The following is a 13,472-nucleotide window of genomic DNA, read 5'->3' on the forward strand; positions in this document are numbered from 1 at the left end:
AAAAAAAAAAAAAAAAAAAAAGAAAGAAAGAAAGAAAGAATCCCTAACAAAAGAACGTCGATCGTCTCCTCATCTCGGTACATGCTAAGAGTTAATGGGATTCGAGCAATTTACAGCGCAAAAACACGGTTAACGAAGTCTTTCATCGAGTCTCTAACTGCCTGCAAGAGGGTTCTCTAAGCTTCTTCTAATTAAAGAAAGCTCCGTAAAAAATCTGTCGATTTCTCGGCAGAGTTGTGGTAACGAACTGCCGATTTGCCGATCGGGGAGTATCCTCGATTTTAGACCAGCCAGAGTACAATAATGCCGCGATAATGACCGCGCTTTAATCGGCACAATGCGGCCCCGTTCGATTTCCAGTTCAGCTCCCAGTTCTTAGCCCAGTTTCGTTTCTCGTCCATTAACGCACACGAAACAACATGGATTTCTGGTGCTTCCGAAACATGCTCGAGGGAGAAAGACGCTTCAGCTTGTGCACCATCGACGTTCATATTGTTCGAGTTGTTCAAACGAAATACGAAGATCACTTGCGCGTGTTTGAATTTATCTAATCGCGTTCCTCGAAAAAGAAAACACGGTTGATTAATTTCGTTGTTAGTGTGTTTGATAGCTTTCACGTCGAACGTCACATTCTTCAAAGATAATTGTCAATTTTCTTTAGATTAGATTACCAAAGTCTATTAATAGAATCCAAGGAATCTCAAAATTATATTTGATCCAATTCCTCGATCGTTTCGTTCGATTACTTCGATTAATTTGATAAAAATTCGAACGAGTTGAAGGCGAGTATGTCTTTTCAGTTTTTTAATATTTCAAATTTTCGGACTTTCGAGCGCAGATTCTTAGGTGATAAAAGAGTTATTTTTCGTGGAAACCACTTCAACGTGATAAGAAGTCGTGTGCAGGAAACTGTTAAACTTTTCTGTGAGAAAAAGGTGTAAAACAGCGCTGTTGAACAAAAAATTATGCAAAGACTTTCTGCGAGAACTGAATTACTAATTAGTATCAATCTCTTTAATGAATTCCTGGTAAACAGCAGGTACGCAAAAGTTGGTTTAAGGCGTTACATGCGTCGAGGTTGGAACTTCGTTGAATATGCAAGAAAGCAAGCCGAGTCATGTTGCCGGGCGATTATTCATTCTCGTTGATCCTCCTCGAAACCGAGAAGAAAAACATCTGCAATGGACATGCCGAAGCGATCATCAGCTTTGATTATAATTATCAGTGACGTCGTAAATTCCGAGAATATTATATAAATTATTACTTTCATAGTCATTTGTTTTTCTCAACTGAAAATCGTTTACTTGGAGCGTAATTTATTTAATACAGAGCAAAATTTGACCTGAGCAATCAATTTTTCAGTTAATTAATCCAATTAAGATTAGTAGACATTCTGGAATTTAAATTGCAAAAAGTCGAGAGAAACATGCTCGTATGTGCATTCGAAGTAAAATCTCTGTCTCGGAGAATTTATAGAATGATGGAAGTTTCAAACTCCGTTTTGGGAACGTACGACCTCCGTTTACTACGATATACACGTGTTTCGTTGCAGAAAGTGTAGAATTACTGAGAAATGAAAATTGTGCCGCATCATTGAAAATAATTGTTAATAATAATTTAATTTAATCAATTACCAATGTTTTTAACCTCTTGCAACGCCGAGAATTTTTTGTCCCAAAATTGCAATATTTTCTCAGTTTTAAGTATATTTAAGTAAAACAAAATGGGCAAAACAAATAATAAACTTATTACTTTTCAATCATTTCTATCCAGTAATATCATACCGACGAGTTCAAAAAGAAAGCGACGAATTATTATATAGTGTACGGTATTGGTCACTCGTTATGGTCCGCAATTAGTTGCCAGCGCAGGAGACTTTTTTTTTTTTTATATATATTAATACATATTGTACATACGTGTGTACATATATAAATACCAATATAAATATATATATATGGTAATAAAACATGTGTTAAATATAATATTAAATATATTTATGTATTATATAATATTATAATATGTATTATGTATTATATATATATTTTATACATACTTTATTTTATACGAATATGTAGAATATACGACATATTTAATAATTATGTATTTCATTTTTGAATAATTATTGGCGAAGTAAAATAATTGTGAGCTTGTAAGAAACAATGTCACGTTGCATCGTGCCAAAAATCTAGAGGATCACGTCGATCTTCCAGATTTTTCGTTCCACGACGTCATTTTTGAATAATTTTCTCCCCGCAACGTGAAATCGAGATTAACGATCCAGAATAATCGAACGGACTGTGCATCCCGCACCGGTTGATTTGTGAATGTCGATTATAATCGGATATCTCTAATCGCATTATCACCAAAGTCGAATCTCATTCGATGTATGTGTAGTTGCTAGAAGAAGGTACGATCGTAAAATTTATTTATGACTCGAGGGAAAATGTGCTCTACTTATTATGCGTGATTTTTTTTCACTTTTCCTCGAAGCATAAAGAATCTACAATAATTAATCGCACGATATTCTGGGTTAATTTTTATCCCGTACACGTTATGGGATACAGAAGTATAGAAATACCCAACAAAAGTCAAAGACGATGAAAACGTCAAAGAGAGATGTCAAGAAGCATCTTAGGTTTCTTAACGAGAGTTCTACTTTTTCTAGCCATCGTTCTGTGGCTCTCGCGTTACAGAACCTGTACAGATCTGATGTTACGGCAGTAACAGTTCAGAAATTAACTGAAGTTGACATTCTGCTTTTTAATTTTTAAAATTATGTTGTTTGATTCGATAGTAGCCTGAATTCTGATAATTTCAGTTCCCGTATAAAATTTCCAAAATAATATTGTACAACGATATCATACAATTTCAAGTGTTGAAAGGTTAAATTATCGATACGTTATATATCTACAACGAATCCAACAGAAAGTACCAATAAAATGGCAAGTACAATTATAGAAAGTACGGCGCGATTCATAAAAGGAATAGAAAACAAAATCAACGTGCGTACGTTCAACTCTCTATAACCAGAATTTCATACTTTCTCGTAGGAATTTTCATATTTTTCCGTTGATCGTTGCACTACAGTTGAAAATTGGCCACCAATGACCACTCGAAGTAATTCGTGTAGAAGTAGTTCGATGAAATGCAATAAGAATGTATACGATAACTTTCAAGCAAGAAAACCAACCACAGTTACAGACAGATTAAAACGGTTTCATACACAAACTCGTTCCACTATTCAAAATAGCAATAAAGTGGCCAGCGCGCTTATTACGATTCCCAGAGCGCGCCAATTATCCTCTCCTGTCATATTCCCTTTCTTTCTCTCTTCATTCATTCTGAATCTTAAACCAAATTGAAAAGAAAGAAGAAAAAACAAAAAGGGGGGGAAAGATCAAAAAGGCCGAGAGCCAGAATTCCTCCTCTTTGCTTATATACTTTCTCCACTCGTCGTCACGGCCCGACGACTTCGATATTTATTGTTTCTGCCCCCGATACATCCAGCAGGCCAGGCTGGAGCCACCTTAGGCATGCAAGCATTGCGCTCGCTCTTTCGCGTGCAAGCCTTTTCTGCAGCTGCAGCAGTTCACCACAATATCCAATCGACGAAGCCTTGCCTCTGCCGGTGGTGGGTTTAAAAAGGGCCACTGGCAAGTTGCCAATAGGGCTGACAGAAAAACGACAGGCTCGTTAACGGATAACCGGCGACAATTAAGGTAAACGAATCGATCCGGGAGTATTTAACTACCAACGGTGGCTCGGCCCACCAACCCGGTGGTGCACGTGTAATTAACGTGTGTAAAATCAAATTCATCCGGCCTCTCGTCGTCCTGTTTTCCGTTTAACGTTGCCTATCAACCTCCGCGTCAGTTTTTTTTTTTTTTCTTTTCTTTTTTTAAAGAAAGCGGATCTTTGGATCACGTTAGACTAAACACTAATTTTCTTTTTTTTTTTTTAATTGTTGGGAATTGAAAAGAGGGCAACTCCGCCACTTTGTCAGTGATTCGAGGGAGCCAAGAGAATTCAACGACGAAGCAAACGAGAATTAATGAACATCGAATTAGTTTCTGAAGTATGTTGTAGATTTGCGTGATAAAAAAATATTTGAAGCGTAATACCCTTTTTTAATATAGGGTGGGCCACAAGCTTTCTTCCCATCTATTTTTTTTTCTTTTTTTTTTTTGACGAAACATCAAAATATGAGAAAAAAGTAATTTTATTGATTTTAAATTAAATTTATTCAAACATGATTTTTTTCAAAAACTTGTATAAAGAATGTATAACAAAAAAAAATTACTTTAGTAGGAATTTATTTTAGTAGGAAGTGATTTTTAGTCCACCCTATACTATATAAATATAAATAAATAAATAAATAAATAAATATATATATATATAGGTAGAGTAATTTTTCCACCAAAATTTCTATTTTCTTCAATTACGTTCGTAAAAGTATGAAATGTGAAATCCTGAGTTCCTGAAGTATTTTTAATACTCAAATCGTTGAATTTCTATTCATTACAAATTTTTCTTCCCACTTTTCCCATCTTCTTGTTTCTTTCTTCTTCTTCATCAGCTTCTAATTGTCAATTTCATATTGCGTTCTTGCTTTTTCCCTCTCGCATCCTTTTTCTCGGAGCTTTGTTTGTCCCAATCGTTCGTATGGAAAAAAGGAAACCAAGTGCGAAACGTAATTCGGGGTCAAACGTTGAATTTGACCCCGTTGCCTCGTGACATGGCCAGATACATACACGTGGTTTTTCAAGCGTACGAGAGACGTTAATTTGTGGCCTACGGCATTCCTTTTCACTTTCTGGCAGACAAATTCCGTCCAAGTGCACTTTGATTCTGCTTGCTTTTGATACTTGTGTTTGCGCAATGGAACCATTCTCGTCTTGTTCGTGTGCATTGTGAAGTGGATCGCGAAATAATGTGTGGTCTATATGCATTTGCTCTACATGTAAGAGCAATAATACCTGATATTGCCTTTGTTCTTGATTTTTCCATTATATACACACATTTCGACCAATTTCGATTCCTCCCTTTTCTTTTTTATTAATTCGCTGCTGTTAACTCGCGTCTTCGTATTTCGCTATTAACGACGATGAATGATTAATAGAATTTTCCACGCTCTAGTAAGCTTTTTCAGATATTTGAAAACAAACATAACAACACTAATAGAATAAAAAAAAAAAAAAAAGGAAATATTAGACACATAAGTTTGGAACTGTCGATAAATCAAATATTTTCGTGACAGATCGAACGATCGGTCAAAGTCGAACAGACGACTTTAAAAAGTCGATTTTTTTTATTCCGCAAATAATAAAAAATTGCAAATTTTCCAGAAGCTCTTATCAAAAGCTTGAACACGTCGACACATTCGTCAATAAGATTTAAAATTAATCACTGTTTTGTTCTTTTTTTCTTTTTGATTTGCACGTATACTGAGAAATGATTTATTTTCAATTTATTTGGATGATTGATCGTTTCACGCGATCTAAAAATAGGTATGATCAATACGATCGGTTTGTTCAAACGACATGCGTGTACGTTCGAGGAAAGCCAGATTCATAAGAATATAAATCGCTCAAAAATTAATTCGTCCGAATCGAGAAAAATATCCCCCGAGGATGTACACTGTTTCTCCAAAACTTGCGTGTTGAACGTGAAAAAATCTTCCAATTATCCACGAACAATCATTTATGATTGATATTACACAATCATTTGCAATTGATATTACACGACACGATCACGCAACATTTTATTATTTTATTTAGATAGAAAGATAAGAGCAGCATTTCTGCGTTGCACGAACGTGGACGACAAATATTTAAAACTAAATACATATATATATATTTTTTTTGTTCTACAGATTTGAAAGAACCAATATATATAATGAAAAAATAAAGTTTTCATTTCAGACAAATAATCGTAATTCTTAACGAAAGGTTAACGTTGCGAGGACAAGAAATTGCGTCTCAAGTTGCAGTATTGAAACTTTCTTATGTACATATATCGTTGTTACCACCAACGAACGCGCTGATAACAACGCGTCAATCCCCGATTTATTGCTCCGATTTAAAAAAAAAAAAATTTAATCAATCACAAATCCTCGTCTGATCCCCGTCGGCAAGTATAATAAAATAATAATAACCTGGTTGTAAGGGGTCTAAATGCTCGACTCTCGCAATCGATAAAATGAAAAAAGCACTTGACCGTGTTCGTGATCGATCGCGATCACTCGTCTCGAAAATTAAGCCGCGTATTTTCTGCGACTTTCGTCCTCGATCCAGATCGTCGAAAGTGCCTGAAAAGTGATATCGATCGCGTACGAGAAACAATGAAAACACTGACCGTTCGTAATCTCGTTCGATGTCGATCGCGAGAATCACGTGGCTGAAAATGTGAATTACAGCGATCGGTATCAAAATTTTAACACTGGAAGGTCTCAGACAGTTCTCTTTCTCTGATATCTGTTTTTTTTTTTTTTTTTTTTTTTTCATTTAACTTGTACATCTTAAAAGCAATTGCGTAAAGACAGTCTAGCACTGTTTGAAATGATTATTGTTATAAATTTACTTCTCGCCTATTTTTTTTTTCTTTTAATAAAATTTTAATTAAAAAATTAATTAAATTTAAGTTAAGACGTGATTATTTTTATTATGTTTTAGAAATTATTTCTTTCAAATGTTGGTCGTCAAATACGTAATAAAAAAAATTACGATTTATTTTAGTAGGAAATGATTTTTGATCCACCCTATGTACTTAACCTCGCGCACGTCGAGAATTTTTTTGTTCCAAAATCCTCAGTTTTAAGTATATTTAGGTAAAACAAAATAGGCAAAACAAATAATAAATTTATGACTTCTCAATAATTTCTATCCAGTGATATCGTACCGACGATACGAGTTCAAAAAGAAAGCGAATTATTGTATACGGTTTGGTCACTCGTTATGGTCCGCAATCAGTTGCCAGCGCAAGTGGTTAAATACACTTAAAAATATATCTTGTTGATTTCTTTATTTCAACACGATCTAACGATACAACGTAATTGAAGATTGAGATTTCCTGAATGCCTAAGGCTGTAGGTCACTATTTCGATATTTCTAAAATTTTGTAGAAACGCGGGTACAGTCAGGAAATTGAATAAGAAGACAATTTTGCTAGGTGCTGAAATTTACTAACAAACGTATATAAGTATTGAATTTTTTGTTGAAAAATAGGGAACACAGAAGAAAACACATTTTCAAGTTGTACCTACCAAAAAGGTTATTCAGAATTTTTAATTGCACCAAAGAGAGAATTTTTTATGTTGCACGAGAGAGGAGAACTTGTTTTCAGAATTTTTAGGATTTTCTTTTTCTTTTTTTTTTAAATTATAATCCGCAAAGCAAGCTTTTAGAACTGTAAACCGTATGATGTTTTGTAAGAAAAAAGAGTAGCTTGTTAGATATGTGTTGTTACATGATATGACGAATTATGCTTGAATTGAAAATTAGAAGATGACGTTTTTCTGCACGAGGATCGAACGGGATGATTGATGGACGCCTCTTTTATCGAATAAATCTCGCTAGAAATAGTTATCGAACATCAGTAATATACCGATTGGCATCGATCGACGCGAAGAAGTTTCATAATTCGAGTCTCTCTGGCTAATTAGTTTCTGATCGCATCGGTTCGAACGATCGACTACCTACAAACCTTCTATTTACCGACTGTTTCACAGCCTGCGTTCACGTTTCAACTAACAAAAATGCATGTCATTTAATCTCACTTCATTCGTAACTTTTTTCCTTCACCCGAGTAAATTGTAGTATATTATATTGTATTAAAATTTTACTTAAAATTAAAATAATTAAATTATTAATTTATAACTAATTAAAATGTTACTTCATTGTATTAAAAAAAAAAAACTTTTGGCCCACCCTATACAAATCATAATACCAATGTGAAAAATATCTTTTAAAGATTGTTTCGCTTGATTAAAATTTACTTGACGATTAACGCCAATTAATCAAATCACGATGCTTTGCATTAAAGTTGAAATGAACAAAGTTCAAAGAGAAATAGGATACAATATGTTTAACTGGTTCACAGTTAAATAACAGAGCGGATTGACACGTGAGGACAGATGTGTAAATTTGGAACGCAAGTTATACAATGTCTGAGTAAGAAGCTCGAATAAGAGGGGAATAGCCGATAAAATTGGATGATGATCAATTTTGATATGTGGCAAACTTGTCGGAAATATTAGCCGGTGGCAACGATTCAAGCTGAATTTTCACTTAGCTATCTCTACTGCTCGCTGGCTGACGATCCACGGAAGTTAAATCTAACCGTTCGACTGATAGAACCAGGTTAAACATGCGAACTGCCATCGGAGGATGAATTTCTATCTTTGTGATCGATATTAGGCGCTAACATTCGTGCGTGACATTCCGTTTGAATTTCTCTTCATTTGTCATCTCGTTTGGACAATTTAGAAAATTGTTGGCAATTGTTGTGAGAGAGAAATCAAATAGTTCAACTGAGCAAAGATATTTTTCATATTGGTGTTGCGATTTGTATAGAGTGGGCCAAAAGTTTCTTCCCATCCATTTCTTTTAATATAATAAAATGATACAATATAATAATATAATATGATAATAATATAATATAATATGATAATAATATAATATAATATAATATAATAGAATGTAATATAATATAATAATAATATAATATAATATAATAAATCATCAAAAATCTAAGAAAGAGCTAATTTTATTTATCCTAGTAAAATAAATATTGTGGGATGGGCAAATTCTGAGAAAAGGCCCAGCACTTTCTCCAGTGCCCAACAATTGTAATTATATGTCCCAAGTGCAGGTAGAGAAGGTTAGGCCTGGGACTTGGAAATGTTTATGACTAACCCTCCAGGCCTAGCATTTAAGATACTGAGGGTATGGATGCGTTTGTGTGTATCTGTGTATGAATGACGAATTTTGTGTAGATGAGGAAAAAGGCAGTGAGTTTCGAGCAGCCAGAGAGAACAAAGTGAGTTGAGAGCTGCGAGTCTAGCGATGTTAGCGAGTAAATATTACGAGAGAACAGTGTAAAATCACCATTAAATAAAATTTCTTATTTTTTAACTTTAAATAAACAACCATCTTTTATCAAAGTCCTACAATATAGACAGTGGGTTAATTGTAAAATGATCTATTTCGATTTTCGTGTATTTATTGATATTCTGTATTTTCTCACAAACCTACTAAAATAAAATCGTAAATTTGCGATCGCTCTGACGGTCAACATTTGAAGGAAATAATTTTTTGAAACATGATGAAAAAAATCATGTTTGCACTTAAATTTAATTCAAAGTTAAAAGAATTAATTTTCTCTTACATTTTGATGTTTTATTGAACAAAAGAAAAAGAGATAGGTGGGAAGAAACTTTTGACGCACCCTATAGATTCGTAGCATCCATAATATAAAGATATACCATGGTAATATAATAAGGAGAAACTGATAACAATAAATTTATAGACTTTATAAATTTAGCAGGGACAACGAAATTTCGAACTAATGTATAAATGACGTTTAAACGAGTATGATGAACGGAAGCAATATAGCTTTAACGGTACTAAAACTATGGCAAAGCTGGCCTTGGTTTCTTTGCGCAGGTATACACAATCGTAAATCTTCAAATAACAAAAGAAAAAAATCGAGAATTAAAGAACAAAATTCGCTTCAAACAGTCGAATAAGTTAACAAATCAGCTACATCGTGCACGTGTTGCAATGTCGATTGTCATTTAGGATGATAAGTGACACCACGAGAGCAGCAATATAATATAAATAAATTAAACTAATTTGAAAGGTGAAAGTAGACGATATCTTATCAGACTTGAAATAATTTGAAAATGTGAAGGTAGAAAAACTCGCTAAAAAAAACTCTCCAAGATTCTTAACGTAGTATAACGATAGTACACTGACTAAGGCGTAAAAAGTTTGGCCGACAGAGTTGTACGTACGTACTCGCTCTCTGTAATTTCACGTGACTTGGAGGTTACATAAACGACCTATGTTGCACAAAGTATCAGCTCCCGGGTGTAACATTAGTCCACCGAAAAACAGCAATCAATTACAAGCTGACATATCGTAAGCAAGCACGTAAAAATCATGCTGTTGTGAAATTATCGTTAATTTAACGCGGCGATCACGTGAGTCTTTCAAGCGACGATGCATCGGGAACTATTAAAACGAACGAGGCCGCGATTCATTCACAAAACTGTGATACGTGCCATGTTACGAGTTCGTGCGTAGGATGTTCGTTCGGTTCAAGCCCGAATCTAGCCGATCACTGTTTACTCACTCGTCCGTTTATCAAACACTCGAGAAAGTCACGCTTACCAGAATCTTCGAACTGGGAACCCGTGTCTTTCGATACGAGAACGAAACACACGTGTGCGCCAATTTCTCCAGCGACCGCGGAGAATTCAATCGCGGAGGCGCCACGTGAGACACGGCGGCTCTTTATCCGATAAGGCAACTAGGTTTGACTTTTGTCAAAGAAACGATTCGAAGAAACGTACGAAATTTGTCTACTTCGAAACGTACCTTGCGTGCGAACAATTGACATTTACTCACAGACGTTGGTGTTTTCACTTCTTGGTTCAAAATGAAACACATGTAGGTTCACCTGTCTGTGTACGTGCACTGTAATATTACAGCAAAAATCGAGAAAAAGGAAAAATAATCGATATTGAATTATCTTATTCTTTCAAGTCCCACAGTGACACAGACGTACATATCAATATGAACAGTTACTTTCACATAAAAAAAAAAAAAAAAAAGAAGAAAATGATCACTCGTCAATACCTGATACGGGAGTAGCGAGGAACGCTTGATTGGAGACGAGTAACGAAACCAGCACGAACAAGGACCATGCGAGGACGATCATCCTGGATCGTAGTGATCACTGAGAATCAGCGACAGCTTGCCAAACACCGGATAGCCTCGGGCTTCCACTGCTACGGTTTTGTTTTCGCGCACCTGACCGACAATATGCACGCGCGAATGTCTATTTTTCGTATATATATATGTATATATATTTATACACACACATATATTTATACACGCAGCAAACGTAAATATCCGCGTGTCTCAACGTGTGCGTGTACGCGACGTCGAAAGATTTTACAAACTCAGTCGTCTCAACGTGACGGGCGAGCACGTTTCTCTCGGTGAATTGGGCCGTCGGGCTCAGACTCGGCTTCGCCGACTTCTCCGACCAGTTAGCCAGCAGTGAACTGCTCGTGTTCCTGCCTTGGGCATCGTAATATACATAAAGTCGCCAGATAAGCCGCGGCTGACACCCCACCACGAGCCGCTCCGTCGTGGGACGGGCCGTCTCTCGCTCGCTCGTTTGCTCGCTCTCTATCCAATAGCTTGAAATCCTTTTCTCTGGCCGACTCGCCGCGCCGCGCCGCGCCGTGCCACTCGTATGTACTCTCTTCCCTTTCTCGCTCTCACGAGACTTCCTACGCCTCGCCGAACTTTACACTCGTGCACCGCATTTCTGGTTACACATGTTCTCGCCGCGCGGATTGCAGTTCGCAAACGCCAGCCGATCTATCGTGCTAAAACTATCGTTGCCGGGCCTCCACGTCTTCGCAAGAGCATCTGATTCTACTGTTCGGACCTCTGAACCGCCAAATGCGAAGTATTTTAGTTAGTTGTGGACTAGTAGTATTTTAGAGTATCGTGTGACAATGACGATGACGATGGACGTGGCGATCAAGTGCTTCGACTCCTTGCATTCGTCTCAGACAAGCACGTTCGAAAGTTTGGAGTCTCTATACCAATATCACAAGCCCAGGTTGATCAGTTTGATTTTTCTGGTGCTCTTAATAACGACGGCGATCGTGAGTGTCTGCGTCCAGCGTTTTGACTATTCAGACATAGTCCGGGTAAAGAAAATTTTAGAGATTTTTCTTGAGTTCTCGCTTTTTGCAATTTCACTCAGAGGTGGCATGAGTCGTCCTTGGCCCCCACTTTCGTGATCGTCAGGGCTACCCCCTCCACAAGCGGAGAGACTGATGCAGTGGAGGGGGTAGCGATCGAGAAAGTAGGGGCAAGGGCCGCCAGTTAGCCTATCTCTGCGTCTGCATGCAAATTCGCACAAAGTTCGCAATACTTTTTATTCGCAGTTTTCAAGATTGTGGTTTTACTGTTTCGGTAACGGTTTACTGTACGACGATTCTTGGGTGGACAACGACGACGACGACGACGAAGACGAGTTCATGCATCGAGTTGCTGAATGGTCTAACCAACTGTAAGCTTGGCTTAGGTAAACGTTTGTGATTGTTTCGATGTAGTAAGCACGATTTCACGATTTTTCAGTTCATTTGGTGTTCGTTGTTCGGTAACGAACAAATCAATGTGACTTATAATGAATCTTTCAATACGTATTGTATTCTACATTTGTGAATGTCGTTTAACAGATACCACTGTTTTGAAAATAGATTCCAAACCACCAGCGGATATCGCACAAAGATTTAATGTTTAACGTCGTCGTTAAGAAAATGGTAATGAGCTCGTAATATTCCTACTCGCAATGAACTGCGAATTAAGTTGTTTTACTGCGTGAAAAAGAGAAAAACATGTTCTGTTTCACAGCGCGCAAACAGAAGTTTTTTGATACATTTATAATAAATTATAATGAAATACAGCTATAAATTATAATACGCAATAAACTGTTGCAAGGAGATGTCAAACGTTTCCCTGATGTAATTCTCAACGCTTAATAACAACATTTATTTCGTTGACGTTCAATGATAATAATAATAATGATAATCTTTAATAATAACATGTTGTAAATAACATATATTCGAATAACATCGTGCTTTCATTTTCTTGCAAGACCGAAGATTCTTTGGATGGAAGAATCACAACGATCGTTGTATTGTAATTTAATACTACGTGAATTATCAATTACACATCTCGTTCCTTGTGATGAATGAACACTCTCAACGAGTAAACTAGTCTTTCTAGGAAGTGACAAATTTTCCTCTGTCATACCCGGAAGAAAATCGATGAATCACATCATAGCGCCTAAATAGGTAAAGACCGAAGAAAAAGAAGGAAAAAATGTCTCGAAGATTAGGTGTCGTGGAACACCACCAGTTCGAGGAATCACACACCTCTAATTACGAGTAAAATAAATTGAGAATATCTTTATGTCAACTTAATCGATTGGCCGACGTAAATGAGTGACGCGGCGAACCGACACCGGGTCACTTTTGACCCATAGCTGAATTTTTACTACCATCTTGTATATATGTCTTCGTGCCAGTTAGATTATTGCCAGATTAGTATCGTGCCAAATCCGCTGCATAAATATAGTGGGATAAATGTCATGATACCTTACATTTCGAATTTCAAAATCTCGTTTCTCAAGGCAATTATTCATTTTTATCGTTTTCTTAAAAA

The 13,472-nt window shown here is 36.3% G+C and overlaps 2 protein-coding genes across 7 annotated transcripts in view; one reads left to right on the forward strand and one right to left on the reverse strand.

The window, feature by feature from the left end:
- LOC122536161 overlaps positions 1–11,125 on the reverse strand; it is a 30,299-nt gene extending 19,174 nt beyond the window's left edge. Inside the window, exon 1 of the mRNA XM_043668304.1 lies at positions 10,860–11,125. Within this exon, the coding sequence (XP_043524239.1) occupies positions 10,860–10,941 (82 nt within the window). The 5' untranslated portion in view covers positions 10,942–11,125. The remainder of the gene's footprint in view (positions 1–10,859) is intronic.
- Positions 11,126–11,477: 352 nt separating this feature from the next.
- LOC122536162 lies at positions 11,478–13,472 on the forward strand. Of its 6 annotated transcripts, none has more exons than XM_043668309.1 (3): positions 11,478–11,950; positions 12,191–12,330; positions 12,485–13,472. In XM_043668309.1, the coding sequence occupies exons 1-2, from the start codon at positions 11,753–11,755 to the stop codon at positions 12,317–12,319; spliced, it is 327 nt and encodes a 108-aa protein (XP_043524244.1). In that variant the 5' UTR covers positions 11,478–11,752; the 3' UTR covers positions 12,320–12,330; positions 12,485–13,472. The 6 variants fall into 6 exon arrangements, with proteins under 6 accessions (XP_043524244.1, XP_043524245.1, XP_043524241.1 ...); XM_043668310.1 differs by having other exon boundaries at positions 12,506–13,472; XM_043668306.1 differs by having other exon boundaries at positions 12,191–12,315; positions 12,384–13,472.

The sequence above is a fragment of the Frieseomelitta varia genome, unplaced genomic scaffold (genome assembly GCF_011392965.1).
Source record: "Frieseomelitta varia isolate USP_RPSP 00005682 unplaced genomic scaffold, Fvar_1.2 scaffold_805, whole genome shotgun sequence".
Taxonomy (NCBI): Eukaryota; Metazoa; Arthropoda; class Insecta; order Hymenoptera; family Apidae; genus Frieseomelitta; species Frieseomelitta varia.

What these genes read in the sequence shown, in the direction of transcription:
- LOC122536162 (XM_043668305.1), top strand. Translation starts at nt 11,753, where the DNA reads ATGACGATGACGATGGACGTGGCGATCAAGTGCTTCGACTCCTTGCAT. An exon ending in ACTATTCAGACATAGTCCGG is followed by an intron (nt 11,951 to 12,190) that starts GTAAAGAAAATT and finishes TTTTATTCGCAG; the next exon opens with TTTTCAAGATTGTGGTTTTA. An exon ending in GCTGAATGGTCTAACCAACT is followed by an intron (nt 12,316 to 12,484) that starts GTAAGCTTGGCT and finishes GTCGTTTAACAG; the next exon opens with ATACCACTGTTTTGAAAATA.